Source organism: Zootoca vivipara, chromosome 6 (assembly GCF_965207765.1).
Source record: "Zootoca vivipara chromosome 6, rZooViv2.hap1.1, whole genome shotgun sequence".
NCBI classification, from domain to species: domain Eukaryota; kingdom Metazoa; phylum Chordata; class Lepidosauria; order Squamata; family Lacertidae; genus Zootoca; species Zootoca vivipara.
In genome coordinates this window covers 23,348,842-23,376,187 of record NC_142589.1, presented here as the reverse complement: position 1 = coordinate 23,376,187, position 27,346 = coordinate 23,348,842, and the positions used below count along the sequence as shown (strand labels likewise).

At 47.6% G+C, this 27,346-nt stretch overlaps 1 protein-coding gene across 1 annotated transcript in view; it reads right to left on the bottom strand.

Annotated features, from left to right (window-relative positions):
* Nucleotides 1-2,405: 2,405 nt before the first annotated feature.
* Nucleotides 2,406-27,346, bottom strand: part of CHD5 (chromodomain helicase DNA binding protein 5) — a 68,365-nt gene continuing 43,424 nt past the window's right edge. The window contains exons 27-42 of the mRNA XM_088671079.1: nucleotides 26,221-26,395; nucleotides 23,123-23,215; nucleotides 21,353-21,441; nucleotides 20,955-21,088; nucleotides 19,929-20,073; nucleotides 18,656-18,815; nucleotides 17,514-17,593; nucleotides 16,304-16,433; nucleotides 15,604-15,702; nucleotides 12,801-12,935; nucleotides 11,824-11,932; nucleotides 10,171-10,303; nucleotides 9,298-9,493; nucleotides 7,406-7,569; nucleotides 6,779-6,893; nucleotides 2,406-6,035 (exon numbers count right to left, since the gene is read on the bottom strand). Of these exons, the coding sequence (XP_088527205.1) occupies nucleotides 5,917-6,035; nucleotides 6,779-6,893; nucleotides 7,406-7,569; nucleotides 9,298-9,493; nucleotides 10,171-10,303; nucleotides 11,824-11,932; nucleotides 12,801-12,935; nucleotides 15,604-15,702; nucleotides 16,304-16,433; nucleotides 17,514-17,593; nucleotides 18,656-18,815; nucleotides 19,929-20,073; nucleotides 20,955-21,088; nucleotides 21,353-21,441; nucleotides 23,123-23,215; nucleotides 26,221-26,395 (2,076 nt within the window). The 3' untranslated portion in view covers nucleotides 2,406-5,916. The remainder of the gene's footprint in view (nucleotides 6,036-6,778; nucleotides 6,894-7,405; nucleotides 7,570-9,297; nucleotides 9,494-10,170; nucleotides 10,304-11,823; nucleotides 11,933-12,800; nucleotides 12,936-15,603; nucleotides 15,703-16,303; nucleotides 16,434-17,513; nucleotides 17,594-18,655; nucleotides 18,816-19,928; nucleotides 20,074-20,954; nucleotides 21,089-21,352; nucleotides 21,442-23,122; nucleotides 23,216-26,220; nucleotides 26,396-27,346) is intronic.

Below are 27,346 nucleotides of genomic sequence, written 5' to 3'. Positions count from 1 at the left end.
GTGCAACCAACACAGGGTGACTTGAAGCCAATTGAGGTTTCCCATTTCTGCTTTTGTGGTGGCCAGCAGCACCCCAGAGCCCCAGGCTGGAAACAACCTTTTCTAGGCCACGTGATCTCCCGAAATCAGCTGCATGGAGGAGGCAGGGAAGTCAAGAGGACCCCTCTCGAGCTAACGAGATCCAGATCTCCAGCGTTATGGGGAAAGGTCCAGCTCCTGACCTTTTGCTTCCTTTAAAGCCTTCAGACATGGATTTGTCTCTTCCAATCAGACATCTCCTTCCAAACTCGCTGGGAAACCGGCTGCTTGCTGTCACTTAAGATTCCCAGGCAGCTGAGGACTCCCTGCCTCTCCCTATAGCTAGAGGACAACATTTGAAAAAGAAAGACGAATTTGGCAGTGCAGAAACCAAGACCAGAAGGGTGCAATTTGACAGACAGTCCTCCCACAACAAGCACTGCCTGGGCTAGGAAGCAGCCCTGCCACAGAACAGCCTTTACCAAAGGTGTCATGGGCTTTGAAGAAACTCCATCTCAGGACGCAAGGGAGAAACATGCTAAGAGGACGGCACGCTTGGCAAATCCACACCGTGATCAACTCCCACCTGGAAATCAATGCCCCCACTGTGGAAGGACGTGTGGATCCAGAATTGGCCTCCACAGGCACTTACGGACCCATTGTTAAAATCGTGTTTATGGAAGACAATCTTACTCGGCTACGAGTGATCGAAGAAGAAGAAGAAGAAGAAGAAGAAGAAGAAGAAGAAGAAGAAGAAGAAGAAGGGGACCATGAGGGAGAGTTTCACATCAATTTTCCTTACTTAATTCTTAGCTCTGACACTATATGATTGTTACTCTCTCATTTCTGCTCTGGACCACATGGCAGGAGCAGAAGGAAGGGGAGACACGTTGATATTTTTCCTGGCCGAACCTCTAGCTCCCAAGATGGATGGATGGATGGATGGATGGATGGATGGATGGATTGATTGTATTTTCCTCCAAGTTGCTCAAGGTGAAGTACATGGTCCTCCCCCCTCACTGAACCCCCACAACAACCCTGTGAGGTAGGCAAGCTTGATAAGGCTGTGACTGGTCCCAGGGTCACACAGCATGCTTCCTGGATGAATGGGGATTTTAACCCTCGTCTCCCAGGTCCCAGTCCAACACTCAAACCACAACACCACCACTGGCTCCTTGTGAGGAAAGAATGGCAAGTGAGACAAGGTCATATGAACAGTGTGTGTGTGTGTTGGATTCTTCCTTGCAATGCTCACTGATTTTATACTGGCATCATTTGTGAATGAGAATACTGTTTAGGCTGGAGAGCCACCTGGTAGCGGGCTCAAATGCTCTTTCAGCAACAGAAAACAGAATAACAGAGTTGTAGCCACAACTCCATGTTCCAAGGCTTGAAAATAAGGGTGCCGGGGCACAGAATACTCACATCCAGGTACAAGGTTAGCATTATGGGACCTGAATTCTTCTTTGGCTGGGACTTGGAATCCCAGCCTCCCCCTCCATCAGTAAGTGGGGTGCATAGAACAAGGTTTGGGAGATAGAGAGTGCCTGGGATTGTGAGGGCAGGCTTAGACACTGAAAACTACAACGTGTGGGGGGGGGGTGCTCCACTAAACTGTGCTTGCTGGTAGTTTTCTATATGCAAGGATTCACAGGAGAAACATTCCACCTATGCAAGCCTGAACTTGCTTGGGGTCAAGTCCTGCTTGCAGGTTTCCCACAGGCACGTGGTTGGCCACTATGAGAACAGGATGCTGGGTGAGATGGGCCATTGGCCTGATCCAAAAGGGCTCTTCTTATGGTGGCAAAGAATGTTGTAGCTTAGGCTAAGAAGCTTTGCAGTTTGGGGTGTATGCATTTTGTACCAAGTATTCCCCAAATCTTAAAGTGACCTTTAAAAATCATCATCATCATCATCAAGAAAGCATATTTTTCCCCTTATTGAGTAACAGGGTCCTTATATTGCTATTTTATTTGGAATAAATCTATATGCTGTACTTTTGCGTGGATTGTTTAGAATCCTGTCCTGAGCCAAAACCAGCCCCATCGGGGTTACTTGAATCACAATTAACCTCTCTGTGTCTGTCTTTTGTTTTACTGGCAGCTTCACGAGGCAGATTGATAAATTGGCACTTGTTTCCTGGGGTGACCTAAGGTTCTGATGAACCCACAGGTTTTCTCCTTGGGCCTTAAATCATGGGGTAGTAGCAGGCAGTGGTTAGTGCAGGTTCAGATTGACTCTAGACTCCTCATTCCTTACAATGACAAACGTCATGTCAAAAGTGTTTCTGTAAACGTGCCTCTTCCCATCTTCCAAACAGCAGAAGGATGGTGGGACCCAGGAGAAGAACCAGCCAGCCATTCCCTCAGGTTTCTTTTTTTAAATGATTTATTAAAACACAAAAATAAAACAAAAAACAAAAGCGGGGGGGGGGACCCTTTGAGACACTCACAGAATTCAAAGGGAGGGGGGGACACAGTTTGTGGCATTATAAACTTGCCAGAAAGGCCACCCAAGGGTGGGGAGAGCACTGCTTTGATGTCCCACTTGCTGGTATCACAGAAATAAAAACACAGGAGCAATATGACAAAGTAGCTTGGAACACTTTTCTCATTACCCCACAACCCATGTTAGGAAATCTAACTGGTCTCACCTGCATTTATGCTCCCAGCTTAAGAGCCAGACTTTCTACTCAGATAGGGGAGGAGGGGGAAAGGGGGGGTCCTTAAACAAAGCCAGAGGGAAATGGTCATGGCAGGCAGGTGGTGGGGACTTGGGGTGGGTGGAGCCAGCAAAAGAAACTCAGGGGCAGATCCCAGCAGACTCTAAAGCTCACTGGTTTTCGGACTGCAAAACCGGTCATCTTACTATATGGATATCCTGCTCAGAGCAATGAAATGCTGGCTTGTTGTCAATCCTCAACATGAGCAACCTAGAGGCAGGCCTCTCTTTATCCATTTGCCTGTATTTCTAAGACCCAAGTTAGTTAATGGTACAGAGCAAAAACCACACTTCTAGCCACTGTTTGGCAAGCAGGCAGAGTCAATGCTAAAACTAGTAAATACTATGACCAGGAAGAGGGAAAATAGGGTGCTTTCCATTCTGGCCAACCCCAACATCAGAGGGTCTCCAGATCTTGTAGGACTCCCAACTTCCAGCAGCCAGCAAGCACTAGTCAGTGGTGTGGCATACCAGGAGTCCAGCGATGGCCAACCCCTCACCTGTGCATGGTTTGCTAAGGCTGACACGGGGCTTCCAGGTGTCAGAGTTCAGAAAGATCTAGGAGTCTAATAAGGCGTCCTGAACTGCTCACAGGAAACCATTCTGGGCTTCTCCACATTCTGCCTTTCTCTCCTGGCATTGCACTTGTGTGTACCATGAGGAACTAAACTCCCACCCTCACTTAATCAAAGGGAGCTGGAAAAGCTTTGTTGTCAGGGAATAGCTTTGGTTCAACTGTGAAAACAATTGCCCAATAGCTGAGTGTTGTGCTCATGCGCTGAAAAGGATGAGCGTGCAACCTTCTCTGAAAAGCACAGTGGGGAAATAAATAGCAGGAAAGCATCTGAAAAGGGGGGTGGGCAGGCATTCAAAATAGCAGAGACTTGAGGCACACATCCCAGGATCATCCACTGGGTGCCTGCAATGCTCACGTAACCCAACAAAAATGCATACGAAGGTGCTACTTGTTGGGAAAATACTGGTTTTTGTCATGGGCACAGATCAGGACTCCTCAAAGGCAGAGTCCTCCTTCAATGGCAGCCCCAAGAAGCAGATGGAACCATTCCCTGGTCCTCACCATATGGAGTCACAGGCACAATAACCCCTAACACCTTGGTCCGCAGACTCCTCAAAAGGTCAGGATTGTCCTGAGGAGGTATCTCCACAGCTTGAAACCCTGGGGCCTTAGAAGAAGCCAGCAGATGCAAAGAAAGGCACTGCCCCTTTAAATGGCCAAATGCAGCTTTCAAGGGGCATGGGGGGCCTTTATATAAAGCAGGGGTCAGCAAACCTTTTCAGCAGGGGGCTGGTCCACTGTCCCTCAGACCTTGTGGGGGGCCGGACTATATTTTTTTTGGGGGGTGAATGAATTCCTATGCCCCACAAATAAACCAGAGGTGTATTTTAAATAAAAGGACACATTCTACTCATGTAAAAACATGCTGATTCCCGGACCGTCCGCGGGCCGGATTGAGAAGGCAATTGGGCCACATCCGGCCCTCGGGCCTTAGTTTGCCTACCCCTGACTTAAAGGAATACTAAGCCCTGGTTATAAAGTTTGCTCCAAGACATTGCTAAGACAACTTCTATGGCCTATGTCAGCTGCAGGATTGCTGACCATGGACTTCAAACACACAGGTTGACCACTCTCCATGGTGCTGAACTTGCCTTGCCTTCCTGTTTGCCTGGAACCCTGGGGCAACTGATCCCTTCTTCACTTCGGCCATCACCTGTCCAGGGCAGAGGGCATTCTCCGTAGATCAGGGCACATTTTCAGGATTTAGACAACAGGGGCATGGGGACACTGGCACATTCTGTATGAGCTAGTAGAGGCAGAGGTAAAAAGGAAGGCATCCAGGCCCTTTGAACAGATTGCTCAAGCATATACAGGTGGAAAGGGACCAAGCCCAGATTATACTCTGGAAGAGTTATATACAGCTGTCTTCATTTTATGGGAAAGACCAGAGTGGTCATGGCAAGGGGTGGACCTACAAAATCAAATCAACAATTCTGGATTGATGTTTTCATGTCTGGGCACTTGTAGATTCACTTTGGGATGCAACCCCCTTGTCTCCTCGCCCTGGTTTTTGCTCAGGGGCACTGAGGACTTTCTACTGTGTGGTGGTTCACATCCCAATGCACATTAATGCATCTCCTTTTAAGTTTGATCAAGGTACACCCCAAGCCTGGTTCACACATGCACATTCATCACTTGATAGCAGACCAGACCATGATGCCTTCGTTGCATTGCTTGGGAATGAGCATTCACAAACCCCAAAGACGGAACTTTTGTATCACCACAGCTCTTTTTGGTGCAGTCAAATTTACCTGCCAGTCACTGAGCAGAGGGAAATCAAGCAACAGATGCACACATGTGAGATGGGCCTTGAAGATGACATGCTTGGTGCTTTCATATCCCTCATTACTGGGGCCAATTAAAAACCACATTGCTTGACCCTTGCAAAGCCTTCAATCTCTTACACCGTGACCATTAGCCAAACAACATTAAACACTTTGAAGTCCCACTGATTTCAATGGGACAGAGAGTTAACTGAACGATTAACTCCTGCAGAAAGTGATGGGAGTCTTTGGCTGGGCAGAGACCTTGGTGTCCATATTTCCTTTTTGAACCTCAGTTGGCTTTTTCGTTCCAATGCGGGTTGCATCCTCAGTCTTGAACACGTATCTCGATTGAGCACAACCACAGTTCAGAGCCTCCTCAACACACACACACACAGCAGCAGCTGCATTCAGTCTACCCAACCTAGCCTGTTCAACGTCTGAGCTCAGAGAGTGAGCTTGTACCTTCTCCAAGCACAGGCCAAACAGACATTAGCAAGGTTCTCCACTTGAGTCATGACTGCCACAGATATCCAGGTCGGGGGGGGGGGGAGGAGTAGCACATTGGCACCTGCTCCCAGTTTCTCATTCAACTGCGTATGAAAGGGGAACAGCATCCAGGCTAAAAACTGAAGAATCCATTTGCAATCCAGCCAACAAACCTTTCAAGTCCTCAATAAGAAAGTGCGAAAGAAAAACCCAAGATACAAGGAAGTGAAAATCTTGCTGTCTCAAGGAAGTTTGTGAAATGGCCCAAGGGATGAGGGGGGCTGTCCTTGTTTTGAAGAACACTTTGAGATGTGAACACAGCAAGCCCAGAGCCACCAAGACTGGACTTCAATCTTTGATGCAGATGACATCGCAATGCTGTCCCTTGAAGTCTAAGGTTGCACCATCTTTCAGGGGCTTGGGGACCTTTTTATCCGGGTGGCTCAAGGGCGGTCCATTGGGTGTTGCTGAAAAGACAAAAATGGAGGGATTATGTTCCTTGGACTGAGTTCAGCCTGGATGGCTCAGTTGGTTAGAGTGTGGTCCTCATAACAGGTTTGATCCTTGTATGGGACAGATCACGAAGAGTCGGACACAACTAAACGACTAAACAATAACAACATGGGGCAGGTGCATATTTGGGCATTGCAGGGGGTTGGGCTGAGATGATCCTCAGGGTCCCTTCCAATTCTATGATTCTATCAGGTACTTCCATCATGAGCCAGGGCCAATTTGTGAATTAAATACGTGGCCTGACCAATGCCATTTTTAAAAGCAGGGAAGACAGTATGTTTACTCCAAAGACTTACTGTCTGGTGATTACGCCATAGAAAGCACCCTTAGAATTGCAGCGTAAAGCTCAGGGGATCAAACCAATGAAGGTTTTGTCCATCAGGTGACAACGCAAACCCCAAAGGTTGCACGTTTGCCACCTGCGGGAAGACTAAGCTGGTCACAGCAGTGCCAGCCACCCCCACCCTGCCCAAAAAGACAGAACACAGTTTATCAGAGAGTAATAAGCATTGCCTTACCTCTCGTAGCAATGAGAACTGCAGAGGAAACTCTCGCAAACGGCTAAATATCTATTGATAAGAGAGAAAACAGCTGGCTTGCCCAATGCCCTTTTGTTTTTTTGACTCATGGCCCCCACTTTAAAATTTATATTCTTAAGAGAAGAGAGGGGGGGCAGCTGCAAGGAACCTTAACTCACCCGTCACGTAAGGTCCCAGGGGCATCTGACTGTAGTTGACAATCCCACCTGGTCCTGGACCACGGAAGTTTGGGCCAAAGTTGTTGCTGTAGATCTGGGAGGAGCCAAAAGAGGCCTGGAGAGGGTGGAGATGGGGAAGATCATTTATTTGAAATCACAAACCAACCCCATCCCCAATGGCTCTGGGTGGATACACTTTAGAAGCAAAGAAACCATCAATATTACAATGATTATTTTTTTAACTGCTAGCGATTGATGCTGTGTACAAAATAACTTTAGCAAAAGAACAACCCTCTGCCGCACAGAATTTATAATCACAATTTCAAATTGAGGGAGTGGACACAAGGGAAGAGGAGAAATAGGCTTGAATTTGAACTGCTACAGGGTCAGCTGGATTGCAATTGCATCCCCAACAGATATATGGTTTGAAATGCAATTGCATCCCAAACGGATAAATGGTTTGTCTCTTTTCTTTACCAATGCACACAGAGCATCTGGCCACACACAGAAACCACAAGCCGCCACCCCCACCCCCACCCTGGATTAGTGGGGAAAGGCTTTCCAGAGAAAACAGGAGCGCATTCTGGGTGTGTTGATGCACCGATGCCTTTTAACACTGCCTCTAACCTGCTGGATGCTGGGGTCGTTCCCCCGGTTTGTCAGCCGGCTCAGGATGCTTCTCTCAGACATCTGGAGGCGAGCGGCCACAGGTGGGATGCGGGAAAGCATGGAGGGCAACCGAGTCACATCGGCTTTCATGTCACTCAACAGCTCTTCCAGCTGGTTTAGGACTGCAAGACAGTTGGGCACCTATGAGCCCCAGAAACCTGAACCCAACCCATCTGGCAACACCACACTTCTGTGTAACTTAGGCTACCATTTCTTATATTTTATTTCAGTACATGTCATCATAGGAAATCCATTAGCTGTGGGTGCATCTGACAGAGCCCATGAAAACCTATCCCATGATAAAATTGTTAGTGATTTTTAATGCAAAAGCATTTATAAAAATTAAAATAAATTAAATCGTTGATTGTTTTCCTGATATAGACAGAAAAGTGAGCCTGGCGGGCCGATTATGGGATCAGATTCTGAGAGAGAATTGTAACCAATGGGAACCCCCAAAGCTATGAAATGCAAGTCTATGGCACAGAATTGTAAAGTTGGAAGGTACCCCGCAGTCTAGTTCAACCCCCTGCAATGCAGGAATCATAGCTCAAGAATCCCTGAAAGATGGCCATCCAACCTCTGTTGAAAAACCTCCAATGAAGGAGGGTTCACCACCTTCTGAGGAGCTGCATTCCACTGTCGAGCAGCTATTGCCGTCAGAATGTTCTTTCTAATGTCTAATCAGAATCTCCTTTCTTGCAATTTGAGTCCATTGGTTCGGGTCCTGCGCTCTGGAGCAGGAGGAAAGAAGCTTGCCCCATCTTCCGTGGGACAGCCCTTCAGATATTTGAAGATGGATTCATATCCCCTTTTCTAGGCTAAACATCCCCAACTCCCTCAACCAATCCCCGTGAGGCCTGGTTTCCACCTTGGCCGCGCTCTCTGCAGACTGTGCAAACTCTCCCCTCGAAGACAAGGTCCCTGAAATTACGATCAATGTTGCCAAATTCTGTGTCTCTGCTATCAGACGCAGGAAACAAGAGCTTTCCAATGTCAATACGCAGGCGAATGCGAATATCTAATTTTATCTATGTCCTTTAATTTTAAAGTGTTGTTATGGCCTAATTTGTATTGAAATTGTCCTCTGTTTATTTCTGTGTTATCCTTTGTTGAATAACCGTATGAGTTGATTTGGTCTATGACCGTTTAATAAATTTTGAAGCTTTGAAACTCTCCCCTCCTTCCCCCACCCACAACACGCACAGAGTTATATTTACTGATTGCAGACATTTAAATTCTTCTTCTTCTTCTTCTTCTTCTTCTTCTTCTTCTTCTTCTTCTTCTTCTTCTTCTTCTTCTTCTTCTTCTTCTTCTTCTTCTTCTTCCAAGTAGTTCATTTTGCCAGCGCTCCCATAACCAGTGGCGGAGCAAGCCAATCAGGCGCCTGGGGCAGTGCATGTGCGCCCAGGGCCGGGGCCAGCCACCGCGGGGGTGGGGCCAGCCGGGGCAGGACACTCCGCGGGGCCTCTGAGGAGTCTGCCTGCCTCCTCCCACTCAGATGCCCTACAGCTGAGGGGGAGGCAGTGGGAGGACCGTCTGGGGCAGTGCAGAGCCTGCGGCACCCAAGCCACTGCGTCACTCCCAGGAGAGATGCATGGCTTGGACACACTGCAGGCCCCGCGGTGAGTGCCGCCCAGCATTTTGTCACCTCCCTCAGTGATGACACCCAGGGCGGCCTGCCTCCACCGCACCCAGCTTCCTCCGCTCCTGCCCATAACACAGCTGTTAGTTTGAGTTCAGCTTCCCTTCGAACCTGAAAAATCTCTTTCCTCTCTTAGCCACCCAACTGGCATGGGAGAAGCAAGACTGGGTGGAGCGGGGAGGGCGGTCCCTTTTCAGGAAAGACCCACCTTTATGAAGGACGGCGTTGGCGGGCTTGTTCCCCGCGAGGGACTCTTTGGAGAGGTGCTGGTGGCTCTCAGCAAGGCACTCCACTTCAGCCAAGCGGGCGTTCAAGGCCATGGCCGGGTGATTGGCGTCCTGGGTCATGTTGAGGTACGCTGCCCGGCGGAGCTGCTCCTCAATCACCAGCGCCTGCTCCAGCAACTGCAAAGAGGATACGGGGAGCAGGTGCCGTTAACCTTGCCAAATCCTCCAAGGTGCAGAGGTGGCCTCTGACACAGATAGCAGCAGCCGAGGAGCAGCAGAATGGGCGAAACTTTGACCAGGAGAACATTAGCAGAGCCTGCTGGGTCAGGCCAATGGCCCATCTAGTCCAGCATCCTGTTCTCACAGTGGCTAAGCAGGTTCCCTAATGGAAAACCCATAAGCAGGGGCCCCAAGAGTGCTCTTGTTTACTGTAACTGGCATTGAGGAGCATTGCTGCTACTGTGGAGACAGATCATAGCCATCATGCCTAGTTGCCATTGATAGCCTTATCCTTTCAATATCCCATTACACAGGGGGATGCGGATGTGGGGGGGGGGACACATCAAGACAGGCTGCAGAGATTTAAAACACCCATTTAAATTGTCCCTGTTTGCACCAGGAGGGAGGACATCTGGGAGTCCTTCAATTGAATCATTCTGGCCAGGGAGCTGGGAGTCCAGCAACATTTGCAGGGCTGCAAAAGCTCCCCACTCCTGATTTACATCAGTCAATCCTGAAAGGTACACTGCCTCTGTCCGTGGAAGCTCGTCTTTGCTACAGCGGCTGAGACCTGGCGATAGGTTTTATCCTCTGCAAATGTGGCCACTCTCGAACGGGTATTTCTGGAAACCCACCTTGAACCGCCGTGCCAGGAACTTGTTCTTCATCTCCAAGTAGTTACCCTTGTGGATCTCTGACTTGAAGGGCTCGTTCAGGATTACATAATGCGGGTCGTTCTGGATGTCTTGCCAGCGGGCGTAGCCGTGACTTAGGCAGCAGAGGGGAGAGGCGTTAAGGGAACAACAGAACCATCTGGCATCTGAAACATCTCCATTCATTCATTCATTCATTCATTCATTCATTCATTCCTGCCACCCATTTCCTTAGTCAGTTCCCAAAAGCCTGTTGGAAAAAGAAAGTCTTCACCTGTCAACAGAAGGATAGCAAAGTGTGAGCCCGTCAGGCTTCTTTAGGAAGGGAGTTTCAGGGTCTGGGAAAAGCCAACGAAAAGAAAGATGTAGAAGGGAGCTCTCAATTTCTACTTTTCCCAGTCTTAAATTTGGTTTGCCCCATTTCCACTTCAGCTTGGGCAATTTTTATAGAAGATTATCTCAGAGAATCTTCATGCACATTCCTCCTAATGGAATGCATTTTTGCATGTTCACTGATATTTCATTTTATTTCTTTCAAATAAATTGACTGTAAAAAAAACACACACCAAAAAAAAACACCTCGGGGCAGTTTACCAAAAAAAGAGAGCAATAAAATGACCACTGAAAAAAATTAACAACAATAATTGGCTTCTTCTTCTATTCTTTTTTTTTTGAAAAGTTAAAATAACAATAGACTAATGAAAACAGATTAAAACTTGCATCACCTTTCTAAACTTCAAGGCAGACACGCCTAAAACAAAAATGATTTTAGCAGGCACTGAAAAGAATAGAGTGAAGGCGTCTGCCTGATCTCAATGGGCAGGGAGTTCCAAAGTGTAGGTGCCACCACACTAAAGGATCAAGTTTTTACAAATATGGAATGGGTATTACGTGGCACCTGTAACAGGGCGAGATCTGCTGAGAAAAAGTTCTGCGTGAACTTACCCCTGTTATATGCTTTTTTTGTTTGCATTTGTTTTCATCACAAAATCCAGTAATAATAAGAATTTGTATGCTGCCCATCTGGCTCAGTCCCCAGTGCCATCTCTCGGTAGGACCTTTCCCATCAGAGTAGACAACACTGAGCTAGATGGACCAATGGTCTGACTCAGATTGGGCAGCTGCCTAGGTTCTTATATCTCTGTGTGTGCAGCTTGGCCGAATAAGCGTGTGAACTGCCCCTTGGATTTCACACTTCTCCTGTTTTGAGTCCTCAGCTCAAGAAACATACCAAAACGCTCATTTCAGGATTAAGTACCTTTGGAAATGTGCACACAAGATAAAATAGAGATCTGAATATGAATCTGCATGCATTTTTAAAACAAAACATCATAATAAGCCCACATTAATGCAGAAACAGGGTAGGACCAACTTATATGTGCAAAATACGACATGGGCCGTAGTTCAGTGGGGTAGAGCATCTGCCTCGCATGCAGAAGCTCCCAGGTTCAATTTCCGATAGCGCCTCCAGGTAGGGCTAGGAGTGACCTCTGCCTGAAACCCTGGAGAGCCACTGCTGCCAGTCAGTGTAGGCAATACTGAGCAAGATGGAGCAATGGTCTGACTCAGCAGGAGGCGGCTGAAGGAAACCACTGCCGCATCCTCCCCGACTTCCCGTAACCACGCCAAGGATACGTGACGATTCCTGCCAGGAGCCAGTAATCGTGCCTCCGGTGCCAGATGTCGTAAATCTTCCCCGGGGAGACAGCCGCCCTCTCCTCGTTCTGCCACAGCGTGTGCAGTTCTGTAAAGCGAGAGCGGAGAAATGCTGCGTTTCAGGCGCCACACCAGCTGCGGACTGGAATGTCAAGAGGAGGCTTAATAACGCTTGACATTTCCACAGCCCTTGTGGGTAGGAAGCCTTGCAAAAAACTCTCGAAGGGAGGTCGCTGTTATTAGCTCCACAGGGAGCCGAGGGACAACAGGCTGCCCAGGAGTCCAGGCAACCAAGCCAAGAAATTCTTGCATTTCCTGCATTGCATGGGGGTTGAGCTAGATGGGCCTTAAGGGTCCCTTCCCTACATTTCTATGTGGGTTGCCAGGGCTCTGCCTTACCTCTGATCCTGTGTTATGCCTCTGTGTGAATTCATCATCGTCATTACTATTATTATTACCATTATTAATAATAATACAGCATTGAACAGTTATTTATATAGCACCATCAATGCACACGGCTCCGTATGCAATTGAAATAAGAAATTCTCCTCCTCCCAGTTAAAGGGTAAGCAATTTTGCCATGTCTCTGCATCTCAGTCACTCCCTGTGCAGGGCATGGCAGAATTACCTGCCCTCAGAGGAGGTTGCCTGCTGTGTCTCTGCCCAGCTTGCTGCCCTAGCTTTGCATCCTTCCTCTCAGCCTCTGCTTGGGGCAGGTAATGCGTCATATGCGACTGGATCAGAATTGTCCCTCCTTCTGAGGAGACTGCTGCTCGCCGTGTCTCTGTATAAGTCACTGCTCTGAGCTTCCCAACTTCCAACCCAAAATATGGGGCTGAGATGGTAACAATGAAGCCTGCCTCCAATCTCAACCAAAGAAGGAACAGAGCTTGAGCCACCAGGATCTCACAGGGGGAGGCTGGCTTTCCAGGAGGTCGGGGCCTGCTCGCGTGTACCTGTGAAGCCCCCGTCAGCGATGTTGAACATGAATCGGATCCCACTCTTGTCGTCCTTCTTCCCATCCTCCTCCTCCTCCTTTTCTCCATTCTGCTGAGCCTCTGACACCTCCTTTTCTTCTGCCTTGGCATCATCTGCTTAGCAAAACACAGAGGCACCACATCACAAGAACACAAACATAAGAACATACTAAGGGCATGATGGGTCATGCCAATGGCCCGTCCTGTCCAGCGCCCCATTCTCACAGTGGACAACCAGGGGGAATTCATTTTTATAAATGCCGTACAGTGGTACCTCCGGTTAAGTACTTAATTGGTTACTGAAGCGTACTTAAACTGAAGCGAACTTTCCCATTGAAAGTAATGGAAAGTGGATTAATCTGTTCCAGACAATGACAAACACCCCCTAAAACAGCAATTTAACATGAATTTTACTGTCTAATGAGACCATTGATCCATAAAATGAGGGCAATAATCAATGTATTGTACTATAAAATAAATAAGATAGTACTGTAGATGATAAAAAATAAAATTACAGTGGTACCTCGGGTTAAGTACTTAATTGGTTCCAGGATGCCATTCGCACCCCGAAAAGTACTTAATCCAAGTGGCGATAGCGCGCGTGTGCAAAGCGCCGATAGAGCACTTCTGTGCATGCACGAAGCATGCAGATTGCTTCTGTGCATGCGTGAAGTGCGCAGATCGCTTCTGTGCATGCGCACGCTGCGGAACCCGGAAGTAAACACTTCTGGGTCCGCAGAGTACTTAAACTGAAAGTACTCAAACCGAAGCGTACTTAAACCGAGGTATGACTGTATTAGGTTAAGGTTTGGTTAATTACAGTAACATTTTTTTGTTCTGTTTTCTACATGGGTACTCCTCCTCCTCCTCCTCCTCCTCCTCCTCCTCCTCCTCCTCCTCCTCCTCCTCCTCCTCCTCCTCCTCCTCCTCCTCCTCCTCTTCTTCTTCTTCTTCTTCTTCTTCTTCTTCTTCTTCTTCTTCTTCTTCTTCTTCTTCTTCTTCTTCTTCTTCTTCTTCTTCTTCTCCCTGCCTTACTCTGCACACTTGTCATTATGTATGTTTTATTTTTCAATAAAGAAAAGCATAAAAAGAGGGTGAATCGGAGGGGGATTGCTTAACAATGCAGACCAAACGAAATCCTTAGGGAAACCAGAGCCTTGCAGGGGTTCTATATAATGATGGCTGGTTGCTGCTAAATTAATAATATCCCGAGTAAAGTGGATGGAATCCATCAAGTCTGCCTGTCCTAACACTGGCTCCATGCAGGGTAATCCCTCATGGCTAATCAAAAGTGACTCATTAATTGCTGGGGGCGGAGAACAGTAGCCAACCAGATGCCCATGAATGGAAACCACTGGCAGGAGCTGAGCACAAGAGCCCCCTCCTTCCCCACACCGTGGTTTCCAGCAAGTGGGATTCAGAAACATGGCTGCCTCTGACAGTGGAGGCAGAGCATAGCCATCATGGCTGGTTCCCATTGATTGCCTTATTCTCCCCGATGAATTTGACCAGCCCTCTTCTAAAGCCATCCAAGCTAGCAGCCTTCAAGTGTACAATGGAGCAGGTTCTCCAGAGCAGGGGTGCCAAGTTGAATAAAATGTTGTAGGGGCCCATGTGAGTCCTGCCTGGCATAATCGATCACATGACACAGTGCACACACACACACCATTTGAATGGGTATGCCCAACAACTTTGTGGGAGCCTGTCTACCTCAAATATTTTATAGTGGGGACTGAAGCCCTCACGGCCCCTAGGAGTTGACTCCTATGCTCCAGAGTGAGCTTGGCATTCAAGCCATACCCAGCTGGAAGAAGATGCCCTGGACTTTTATCCTGGCAAACCTCATCGAGGGGCCCCAAGTACAACAGGGACCTCTGCCTGCTCATGTTGCAGTTGTAACAATGGGATATTTAAGAAACCTTTCAAAACACTTGCGCACAAATGAAACGAAAGGCACAAATACAGGATGGGAGACACCTGGCTTGAGAGCAGTACATGTGAAAAGGATCTAGGAGTCTTGGTAGACCACAAACTTGACATGAGTCAGCAGTGTGATGCAGCAGCTAAAAAAGCCAATGCAATTCTGGGCTGCATCAATAGGAGTATAGCATCTAGATCTAGGGAAGTAATAGTACCACTGTATTACACTCTGGTCAGACCTCACCTGGAGTACTGTGTCCAGTTCTGGGCACTACAGTTCAAGAAGGATACTGACAAGCTGGAACGTGTCCAGAAGAGGGCAACCAAAATGGTCAAAGGCCTGGAAACGATGCCTTATGAGGAACGGCTTAGGGAGCTGGGCATGTTTAGCCTGGAGAAGAGAAGGTTAAGGGGTGATATGATAGCCATGTTCAAATATATAAAAGGATGTCATATAGAGGAGGGAGAAAGGTTGTTTTTTGCTGCTCCAGAGAAGCGGACACGGAGCAATGGATTCAAGCTACAAGAAAGAAGATTCCACCTAAACATTAGGAAGAACTTCCTGACAGTAAGAGCTGTTCGCCAGTGGAATTTGCTACCAAGGAGTGTGGTGGAGTCTCCTTCTTTGGAGGTCTTTAAGCGGAGGCTTGACAGCCATCTGTCAGGAATGCTTTGATGGACAGAAAGCAAATCGATCCTGAGAAATCAAGGTGTTGATTTTGGAGGAAATTGAGCAAGTTTCTGGCCCTCAAGAAGCTGGTGGGGAGGAGCTTCTTTTGACCCTTGATGTGAGAAACCAAGGGAAAGTTATATATGACTATGCATGCTGAGCTGGGTAAAAGCTGAAGAGGGGGCTTCTCACCTGACTTGGATTCTTTACTGCTTCCTTTACAGGGGCTGGCGTTTGATTCCGGTTTTGCGGCTGGCTTTTCATTCTCCTGGGAGGTCTCATCTGCAGGAGCTGGGCAGGGTGGGGGGTAGGCAGGGAGGAGGGGAAGGAAGCAAAGCCTCGCATCAGCCAACAAGGAGATGAACACAGCTTTCCCTCAGGCATCTTTGCATCAGAAATTGGCACCTGGGGCAATGGGGATAATATGGCCCTCTTTGGGGCCTTACTGTCTGGTCCCAAATATAATAATAGCCTCACCTTCCGCTTTTAAAACCATGCAAGTTGTTGGCCATCACTGCCTCCAGTGGGAGTGAGTTCCATAGTTTAGCTATGTGCTGTGTGGTCATATAATATAGCCCCTCATCCTATGGATGTGCACACTATGATGCGAGGCAGCTTTATTTACACTATTTTTTACTGCAGCCTATTGTGCACATTTAGATAATTCTATGTGCTTTCTTTTTTTCTTAGTGCTTGTCATTGACAATAAAGATTTGCTTTGAACCCATGTTCCTCACACTGGCTCACTATTCCAGGTGCAAAATGACATCAAGCGAACTAGATCAGGGTCCAGTTTGATGGGTTGTTCTGAGGTACCGGTTGACCCCCCCCCAAAAAAAACCCCATTGCTCTTGCATTGTCACCTCCCCACGGCAGCTCATCAGCCCCACACCTTTTGCTGGCTGCTCCGGGACAGGCTCCACCCTCTCGCCCTCTTCAATGCTCTCTTCGCCCGGTTTTGCTTGTCCCACCACAATTTCCTCCTTCTCGTCCTTCTCCGTTTTCTCTCTGTTCACCGGCACCTTAACATAAAGCAGAGTTTCCATCACCCCAGGCTCTTTCTAATATGAATTTGTCTGATCCTGATGGGGGCTGTTAGAAGGTAGACTGTAGTCTGTGGGTCAGTGCCCTATTCGCCCTAGTGGGTCAGCCCCACTGCTCTTTCTCATGGCCATCAAATGTCAGCCCACTTTCTACCCCTCTTTTTTCTTCTTTGTTATTATTAGTAGTATTTTCTTGATGCCAACCCATATATTTTCCCAGTTTACTCTGGGTTATCCCTTTCTGGGTGAAACTCATTATTATTGGGTCCATGGAGCCACAGGTCAATTCTGTGTCCAGGGTGGCTATCTATCAGCTCCATCTGGTACGCAGGCTGAGACCCTACCTGCCCGCAGACTGTCTCACCAGAGTGGTGCATGCTCTAGTTATCTCCTTCTTGGACTACTGCAATGCACTCTACGTGGGGCTACCTTTGAAGGTGACCCGGAAACTGCAATTAATCCAGAATGCGGCAGCTAGACTGGTGACTGGGAGTGGCCGGCGAGACCACATAACACCGGTCCTAAGAGACCTACATTGGCTCCCAGTACGTTTCCGAGCACAATTCAAAGTGTTGGTGCTGACCTTTAAAGCCCTAAACGGCCTCGGTCCTGTATACCTGAAGGAGCGCCTCCACCCCCATCGTTTAGCCCGGACACTGAGGTCCAGCGCCGAGGGCCTTCTGGCGGTTCCCTCACTGTGAGAAGCAAAGTTACAGGAAACCAGGCAGAGGGCCTTTTCGGTAGTAGCGCCCGCCCTATGGAACGCCCTCCCATCGGAAGTCAAGAAGATAAACAACTACCTGACATTTAGAAAACACCTAAAGGCAGCCCTGTTTAGGGAATTTTTTAATCTGTGATATTTTAATGTATTTTGGTATTTGCTGGAAGCCGCCCAGATTGGTGGGGGAAACCCAGCCAGATGGGCGGGGTATAAATAATAAATTTATTATTATTATTATTATTATTATTATTATTATTATTATTATGTCTCACTTGCAACACTAAGTCCCTATCCGTGCACCAAGGATGCCCCTCCTAGCTCAAGGGATGTGCCCTTACCTGGCTCTCCCGTGGCTTTTTTGCCCTCTGCTCCAATGGATCTTTTTCTTGGGGGATCCCTGGCTGCGGGTCCGCTTTGTCTGAAACAAGAGACAAGGTCCGCAAATGAAATGCAGGCAGCTTGGCAAAATCCTGCACACAAATCCATTTTCTAGGCTTTTACATATATTTTTTTACATTTTCTAGGCTTTTACATTTTTTTCTAGGCTTTTACATTTTTAAGGCTGGCGGTTCTGTTTCTACAGCTATTAGCCATCGTGTCAAGAGTGGTCCTCCAGGACTTCATCTCCCATCAGCCCCTGCAAGCATGGCCAAGGGCGATAGACATTGTAGTAGGGCTGCCATACGTCTGGATTTTCCAAGGCATTACTGGGATTCTTAGGCAAGTCAATCGAAAAATCACTCAACAACTTTGGGGTTTGTCTAAAAGAAAAGCTGGGGGGAAAGTTCAACAACTTTTGGGTTGTACTGGTTTTTACAACCCTAATTGTAGTCCAGTAGCATTTGGAGGAGAGGATAGGAATAATTTATTGGCCAAGTACCAACATACTTGGAATTTTGCTTCGACTACATTGCAGTGTAAACGTACCTTATACAAACACTATTCTACTCACAATACAATAGCACGGCAAAGGAACCCCACCCATAACTGGCCTCCTCTTCCGCTATACAACTACAAATTTAACAATTTGATGGCACAAGGGGGGAAACTGTTCCTGTGCCTAGGCGTTTTTGTGTATAGAGTCCTGTAGCGATGTCCAGATGGAAGTAAATCAAACAGATGATGACTGGGATGCAAAGGTTCTGCGACAATTCCCTCTGCTCTCCTCCTAACTCGGATAGCATAAAGTGTCTCTATTAAAGGCAAACTAGCACCAGTTACCCTTTCTGCAATTCTTACTGCTCTTTGGAGCCTTTTCTTGTCCATCTTGGAGGCTGTGCCATACCAGGCAGTAATAGAATTACAGAGAACAGTTTCAATGATACCTCTGGATCAAAATTTCCCCACCACCCGATATGCATTATATCAATCCAGCACTTTATGAACAAAAGAAGCTGCCTGCTATTGAGTCTAGAGCCTTTTCTACACATTGTCTGACAGTGGCTGTCCAGGGTTTCAGGTGGGGATGTTTCAGCCATACCTGTTTGCAACGTGGGCCCCACCTGCCCATGAGCTGGGCTGGCCGGGACAGGCGTGTTTGGGTCCGAAGAAAGAACCTCCCCGCCCTTTTTGCTCTCCAGGCCTTCCGGGATGAGGTCAGGAGTGCTGTATTTCCCATTGACAGGTTCGAACTCTTGAACCTGGATGAAGGAATGGGCAGGGTGGGGGGGGAGGGAAGGTGCAAGGAACATGGGGTTAGACCCCCACACACAGAGAGAGACAATCCATTTATTTCTTAAAGTTTAAAGAACACCATTTCTTACAGAGTACAAAAAGCAGCTTCAGAAACAAAAAGTTATGAATAAAATAAAATGAAATAGTTGCAGGTAGGTCTGAGTCGAAACAAAATAAAAAAATTCCTTCGGTAGCACCTTAAAGACCAACTAAGTTTTTATTTTGGTATGAGCTTTCGTGTGCATGCAGATATCTGATGAAGTGTGCATGCACACGAAAGCTCATACCAAAATAAAAACTTAGTTGGTCTTTAAGGTGCTACCGAAGGAATTTTTTTATAAAATGAAATGATATTCAAGTTAATGACGTAATCACCCAGACAATGATATTTAGCTTTCGTAATCACCCAGACAATGATATTTAGCATGCACACAAAAGCTCATACCAAAATAAAAACTTAGTTGGTCTTTAAGGTGCTACTGAAGGAATTTTTTAATTTTGCTTCGACTCAGACCAACACGGCTACCTACCTGTAACTAATGATATTTAGGTTAAGGTTGCCATATTTCAAAACATGAAAATCTGCACACAGAAGTTGATGAACTTTGGGGGGGGGGCAAAGTTGTTGACATATCCCAATGAATGGCAGCCCTAATTTAGGTTGATGATGTCATCATCCAGGCAATGATATTCAGGTTAATGATGTCATCATGCAAGCAATGATGACTCAGAACTCAAACACAAAAATAAATGTCATTTCACACTAACTCCCGCCACCACATAAAAAAACAACCCCTAAAACAGGAAAGAGCGAAACACCTTGATTAAACAGCAGGTAAAAACCAGGCCTGCAGTGCTATATCAGTTAAATTAATCTCGCCTTCTGCTACCTGGTGCCCTCCAGACATTTGGGGCCACAATTCCCATCAGCTATGAAAGCAACATTGGGTAACATCAGTAGAAGTCAACTCGGACCCAACAAAAACCATATAAACAGTCTTGCAATGACTTTTCCATCAACTCACTGAGCTGTTGTGAGCAAGCCAGCAGGAAATAATTCAAGGAAAGAGTTGACCCACCTTCTTCCTTACTAGCGACATCACACCAATTCGGGTCAGCACATGCTGCCGGGACAACCCCTCGCGGGGGACGCCGTCAGCGAAGGTCTCCGCCCCGTCTGCCCCGGGTTCGCACAAGTGCCTCATGAACAGGGAGACGTAGGCCCTGGGGAGGAAACAAACAGGAGGGAGGGAGACGCCAGGGCAAATGGCTTCCATTAAGTCAAAATCGATGCAATTGCCTCAACCCTTAAATTAGACAGCATGAGCTAAGCAGGGATAGATCTCTGTGCGGAAAGACTCAGCTTAGATCCAGGAACCAAACCAACACCCCGTGTCTTTAACCCAGAGTTGCAGGTGGTGGATCCTGGAATCCTAACAAAAGGACAAAGCAGATCCCGCAAGTCTGCTTTGGTCTAGAAAAGGCTGAAATCAAGCAAAGCGCTTGGGAAATCCACTCCACGGAAGTCCATCCATTCTCTGCTGCGACTACTCCAAAATAGGTCCCGAGGGCAGGAAGAGAGAAGGGTTGCGGGGCACCCCCAGTGCCACGTGTGGAGAGAGAGTCCTCCCCTCCCTTTGGCAACTTCGCAGATAAGAATTAATGAGCAGTTGGTAGATTTATAGTCCTTTTATTACAGCATCATGTTTCAAGCACAAATACACAGCTCTCTGCAAGGAGGGCAGTTGCCCCTAGTCCAATCATCCTTCCGGCTTCCACAGCCTTTTCGGCACCAACGGGAAGTTCCTCCCTCCCTCTGACTCCTTTGGTCTCTGATACATTCAGACCTCTGAGTCTGAGGGGAAGGGGGATCCTCCACGCTCTCAAGTGACATGTCAACTAGCTGCTCCCTCCCTTCTGGTTCTGTCGTCATTATCTCATAACTGGGTAACTCCCCACTAAGCTGTTCAGCTTCTGCCTCTCTCTCTCTCTCTGCTTCTTCTCTGCGATTCTTCCCCCGCCAGCTCTCCATCAGAGAAAAGCTGGTCTGCCGTAGAATGCACTCCCTAATCCTTGTCTTTAGACCATTCCCTGACACCCAGTACCTGAACTCCTTCTCGCTTTTCCCCCGGAGGTCCCGCACCAGCCAGTGGGAATTGAAGGCATCCTGAGGGGGCATCCCCCAGCGCATGATGGCATTCAAGAACGCTTTCCGCTGGCGGGCGTTGAAGCCCAAAACCTGCAAAGAGAGGCAGGGAAGGGTGGAGAGGAAGGAGGCTGTGGGGAAAGGTGGCCTTCTCAGATGCCTAAGATAAAGAGGCAAAGCAGCATGGGATTGTAGGGCTGGAAAAGGAACCCCAGGGGTCATCTAGCACACACACCCCGAAATGCAGGAATCACAGCTACAGAATCCCTGGCAGATGGACATCCAAAGTCTGAAGGAGGGTCCTTCACCTCTCTAGAGAGTCCGCTCCACTAGCCAACAGGGGGGGCCAAGACATACCTCAATGTTGCCACCGACTCTCGCCAATAACGGTGGGAGGGGCTTGTCCCTGTCACTCTTCAGCTGCCTTCGGGACTGCCGCCGGCCACCTAGAGAGCATCAGAGAGATCCTGTGTCAATAAGCTGAGATCTTAGGAGGAAGCTGCAGCCTTGAAAATGCCCTGTGGAGGGAGACGGTGCTCTAGACATTCTAGGGCGCTTAAAAAATAATAATGCATGGTTCTGTGCTGAGCTAAGCAACGTGGACTGGGATCCACCGAGGACCAAAAATGAAGACTTGAATTCTGCACACACCACACCAGAGCATCCCTGCATTCCGAAGTCATCGCTGCAAGGACTTGACCCAAAATATAGGGCAGGGCTTCCGGGTTAGGCTTTGTTCGCTGACCCTCAGAGCATCTTCAGCTGTGAGCCGGGAGGGCTGAGAGGCTACTGTGATGTTTTATTGGGTAGGATGTTGGACTGGACCTGGGAGAGCATTTGGCCATGATGAAGCTTGCCAGGTGATCTTGGGTTGAACCACCTCACAGGGTTGTTGTGGGGGTTAAATGAGGACTAAAATCTTGGAGAGGCCAGGGTTGAAATTCCCACTCAGCCAAGAATGAAGCTCACTTTCTTTGTTTTTTTAGGATGGTGTCTTCTTTATGAAGATGAGAGAGAAAGGGACTTTAAACAGAGAAAGTGTGTGCAAGATAGGCAGAGATCCTTCAAAAACGATCTAGGAGAGACAACATCAGTGAAGCCTATCTTGTACAGAACTGCCAAAATGGAAGGAACTTTCTCCTCCTTTCCACAGGGTCGGACCAGGTCAGCCTTTCCCCAAAGCTGGTGCCTCCAGATCTTATGGACCACAAATCCCATCAGCCCCAGGCAGAACAGCTGCTCCTTCTGGGACTGATGGGAGTTGTAGTCTGAAATGACCTTGCTGGCTGAAGCTGATGGGAGCTGTGGTCCAAAATGGCCGTGATAGCTGGGGATGATGAGAGTTGTAGTCCAAAACATCTGGAGGCCATCAGCTTAGGGAAGGGTGGTCTAAACCAGTGGTTCCTAAAGTGGGTGGTACCACCTGCAGGGGGGGGATTCCCTGGGGGTCACAAAGAGGCAAGGGGGTGGCAGGGAGGTGCTGGAGGTGCAAGTGACTATCAGAATGCTGTCGCTAGATCAAGTTCAGCAATTTTGTAGCAATACTATTAATGAAATAATACAGAACATCCACCCAGCATCCATGTTGTAAGCGACAGAAATTACCAGAGACAACAGCAAGCATAAACCTTGTCCGATTAATTCAACTGAATACTTTTAATTGGATTTTGAATAGACATGCAATTAATTGTGACTGTTCAGAATCATGCTTTTTATAGGAGGCTACAATGGGGATGGGTTTATGCAACAAAGGGGGCGGAGGACCCAAAAAAGTTTGGAGGCCACTGGTCTGAGCAAAGATTCAGGGGGGGGCGCGGGGGAAGAAACATGACAAGGAAGATTGCAGGCTGGACTTTAAAGATGAGTTCCAGGTCTGCAGGGTCAACCAGGGGCAACTGCGCAAAGGAATTAGGACCCCCTTTTTCTGCCTTGCTCCAACACCCACAGCAGACTCTGCAGATGCCTGAGCAAATGCCTGCTGTCCATCTACTTTGCTCCCACTTCTGTCAGGATCAGCCTCTAAGGGAACCAAGAGCAGTTGCTGGAACATGCCTGGCTGATGTCAGCACAGACAAGGAAAGGTGGGGGGGGGGGGTTTGCCGTCGAAGTAACAAAGGTCTGACTCACTCTGACCTTCCGGCCGCTCCTCAAAGTCTTCGTCCTCATCTTCAGAGCCGATGGAGTACTCGGACTGATTGTCGGACAGCTCGTCCTGCCACTCTGCCGGCAGAGGAGAGGGAGGGGTCTCAAGAGGGAGAAGCAAGGGGTCCAATGCTAGGAGGCTCAAGGCTGGGTGCAGCAGCAGCAGCAGGCAGCAGGGTAAAGTGGCAGATTCCTCAAGGGGTTGCGAGGACTCTGCCACGTTGGGCCGCAAGCGTGAACTCACATTTGTGAACGTTTGAAACATAATAATAAAAATCTCCTCGCAACAGGTATTTAAACAACAACAACACAAGAGGCAAAGGTTAAGCCCGCCAAGGTCAAGATTCGGTTGTTGACATTTAAAAGGTACTTAAACATTTTTTTTTGGGGGGGGGGAACAGGCTACCTCCCCAAACACAGTCCAAGCTGAACTTCCAAGTAGACCCTGCTCTTCACTGCAATGATCAGCAGATTGTCACTTGGTGACAATGTGACAGTGGACCGTTCTAGGGGGCAGCAAACACCCTTGGGAATGCCCACCCCACTCAAGTAATTTGTTAGGCACGTGAAAAACATACATGTTTACCCATGGACTTCTACTTTCCTGGACTTTTTGTTCTTGGTTTTATTTGTTTTCTGCACGCACCAGCTGCTTTATTTATGGCTTGCAGCTGCATTTGCTTCTTTGATTTTTACACTTGCTTTTAGGAAAAGTTGTTGAATACTGTTGCGTTTTTTTAAATTGTTTTCACAGAAATAGCTTTAGAGATTTTTATTACATTAAAGCATTTTTGCAAATAAATAAACACACCCATAAATAGGGGTTAGCTAATTCTCTTGACTGATGGCTGCAAATGTTCCATAGGTATTAACATTTAATATGTTTTTTGGTGTACCGGATAAATCGATGGTCACTCAGGAGCTTTTCAAAGGGGCCAGTTTGGGTATACGTGACATCCATAGCTGCCAAGTTTTCCCTTTTCTCACGAGGAAGCCTATTCAGCATAAGGGAAAATCCCTGTAAAAAAGGGATAACTTGGCAGCTATGGTGACATCCCAGAATGTAAGCCTGGTGCAAGACGCAATTGTACTGTGTTGGGATTTGCCACTGGGCTTCAGCTGGAGCAGTGTTTCTCAACCTTTTTTGGGCCAAGGCACACTTGTTCCATGAAAAAAATCACGAGGCACACCACCATTTAAAAAGTTAAAAAAATTAACTCTGTGCCGCCCTATATTGACTATATAATTATGACTGTAAGAAACACTTGCCAATTGCTGTGTTGGTTGCAATCTCCTGTAATAAGGCTTCACAAGCCGCTGATTTCTCTGCCAGCACAATCCTTTGCTCAGCAAGTTTCAGGTTGAGCTCATCCAGCCAGCTTCTTTAAGTTTGTCGAAAACCAACCTCCCGTGGTGGTGGCTGTTGAGAGCTGCGCTCGCCCCGCGTCGTGACCCGGCCGGCTTCCTTTCCGGCTTCTTTTCCTTTCTGCCAGGCACGTGACAATGCAAATCGCCCTTCTCGTCGCCGCCCGTCGCGGCACACCAGCCAGCGTCTCGCGGCACACTAGTGTGCCGCGGAACAGTGGTTGAGAAACGCTAAGCTGGAGGAATCTCACAGCTTAGGCACCCCTCTTTGTAGATCAAAAGCATCATTGTCTGCTGATTTCAACTTTGCTTTTATTCTGATTCTCTTTTAAATTTACCAGCTGCACTGGCTCCCGGTGGAGTACAGGATCAGGTTTAAGGTGCTGATTTTGACCTTTAAAGCCCTATGAGGCATGGGAACCTTGTACCTACAGGACCGCCTCTCCTGGTATGCCCCGCAGAGGACCTTAAGGTCCACAAACAACAATATTCTGGAGATCCCGAGCCATAAGGTGGCTAGATTGGCCTCTACTAGGGCCTGGGCCTTTTCAGTATTGGCCCCAACTTGGTGGAACGCTCTTTCACAGGAGACCAGGGGCCTGCGGGATTTGTCATCTTTCTGCAGGGCCTGCAAGACAGAGCTGTTCCGCCTGGCCTTTGGGCTGGACTTAGTCTGACCCCTGTGTTTTTCCTCCCTCATGGTTTGGATTTATGGACTACTTAAAATGAGGCTGCATTTTAAATTTTAATATTGTATTTTAATCTGTATTTTAATTAATTGCTTTTTATGTTTTATTGTAATTTTATTGGTGTTAGCCGCCCTGAGCCCGGTTTTGACTGGGGAGGGCGGGGTATAAATAAAAATTTATTATTATTATTATTATTATTATTATTATTATTATTAAATTAGTTCTGATGTTACATCCAAGTTGTACTTTATGCAGTTTTCCCCCCTTTTCAAAATGTACCCAGCAGCACAGAGAACATTGGGTTGATTGGCAGCATTAAAAAAATATCTGGAACTTATTAAATTGGGGTAGTCAACACAGTGACCTCCAAATGCTTTGGACTTCAAAACCTGCATCCTCCCTGGATACTGGCCATGCCAACTGCGGCTGAGGGGAGTTGTTGTGGTCAGAATATCTGGAGGGCACCAACCAGGTTGGTCACCCTTACATTAAAAATGTGAGCAGCAAGGAAACTCTCAAAAGGACAGATGAAAGCTTCTCCCATCCTTTCCCCTGAATGCACACTTAGAAACAGAATCAGAGGATTGTAGATTTGGAAGGGCACCAAAGAGACATCTAATCCAATCCTTGCCATGAAGGAATCACAGCTAAACCACACAGAAGAAAACCGGTCAGGATCACAGCCCCGTGGACAGAATGCACAGAGAGTCACTGTGTGAGCTTCCTTCAGGGGCAGCTGCATATGTTGAGTTTAAACATGTGTAGGCTCTTTCTCACGAGTAGCTGAACCCATTTACAGGTATTTTGCACCCACGTAAAGTGTAACGTGTGGACACGCCTGGAAAGATTGTCCACGAATAACTAGTTTTCAAGTTACTGGATAGGATGAGTGCATATGTTTGAGAGAAGTTCCTGGACTACAATTGCCATCGTCCATTTCTAGCTACTGGCCATGGGCTGATGGGAGATGGAGTCCAACAGCAGCCAGAGGTCTGCAGGTTTGCCACCCCTGGACCACAACAGCCTCACCTTGGTCCTCCTGCGAGGCATCGTTGTAGTTGACCTGCTTCCGGACTCTCTTCCCTTTCCCAAGATTACGGGCCAAATCCTCCTGCTGCTGTTCGTAGTGGTGCCTCAAGAGCTTCTCCCAGTAGTCAGGGTCCACGTTCTCCTCCTGCTTGATGATCTCGCGCTCAACTTCCTCCTGCAAGCGGAAGAGGGGACAGCTCTCAAACCACAGCTTTGAGAGATGGCAGTAACGATTCCCAAAAGGAGACACTCGCATGGGGTATGTTGGCAGGGCTGTAGTCCAAGAAAGAAAGAAAGAAAGAAAGAAAGAAAGAAAGAAAGAAAGAAAGAAAGAAAGAAAGAAAGAAAGAAAGAAAGAAGCTTCCAAACTGGATTACTGCAATGCACTCTTTGTGGGGCTGCCCTTGAAGACTACTTGGAAACTTAAGGTGCTCCAAAATGCAGCAGCCAGATTACTATTTCATTTAGATGACATATAACCTGCTTGAAAACAGCCACACTGGTTGCCAGTTCATTTCCCAGCCCAATTCAAGGTGCTCACATTGATGTTTAAAGCCCTAAATAACTCAAGACCCAAATACCTGAAAGACCACCTCCTTCCCTACAGACCCTCACGGGTGCTGTGACTGGCAGAGGGGGCCCTCTTGGTAGCTCCTCTTCAGGAGGGGGTGGACCACAAGAGGGCCTCCTCCGTGGTGGTCCCTGAGCTGTGGAAGTGCCCCCCCCCACAGAGGTGAGTCTGGCACCTTTGTTGCACAGCTTCCAGCCAATGCTGAAGTTGCGCACTTCTTTACCCTGGCTTTTGACACTTGAGGCATTGGTTTTTAGGACCCACCTTCTTTTCATGGCAGCAAGTTGTTCTTAATTGTTTTTCACATTGTGTTTTAATGCTGTAACTAGGACCTTATGGCGAAGGGTGAACAATAAATGAATTAGCTGCTCCAACACTTAAGTTACGAGACAGCCTTTGATTTGTTTTATTTGTACCATATTAGAAAGGTGTGTATGTGGGTGTGTGTATCTGCATGTAGATTTTAGTGTGCCATGCACAACTTTGCTTTGTGTGCGTGTTTTTTCTTTTAATGCAACACCCTGAAATAAGCAAACTTATTGAAAAGGAAGGTAA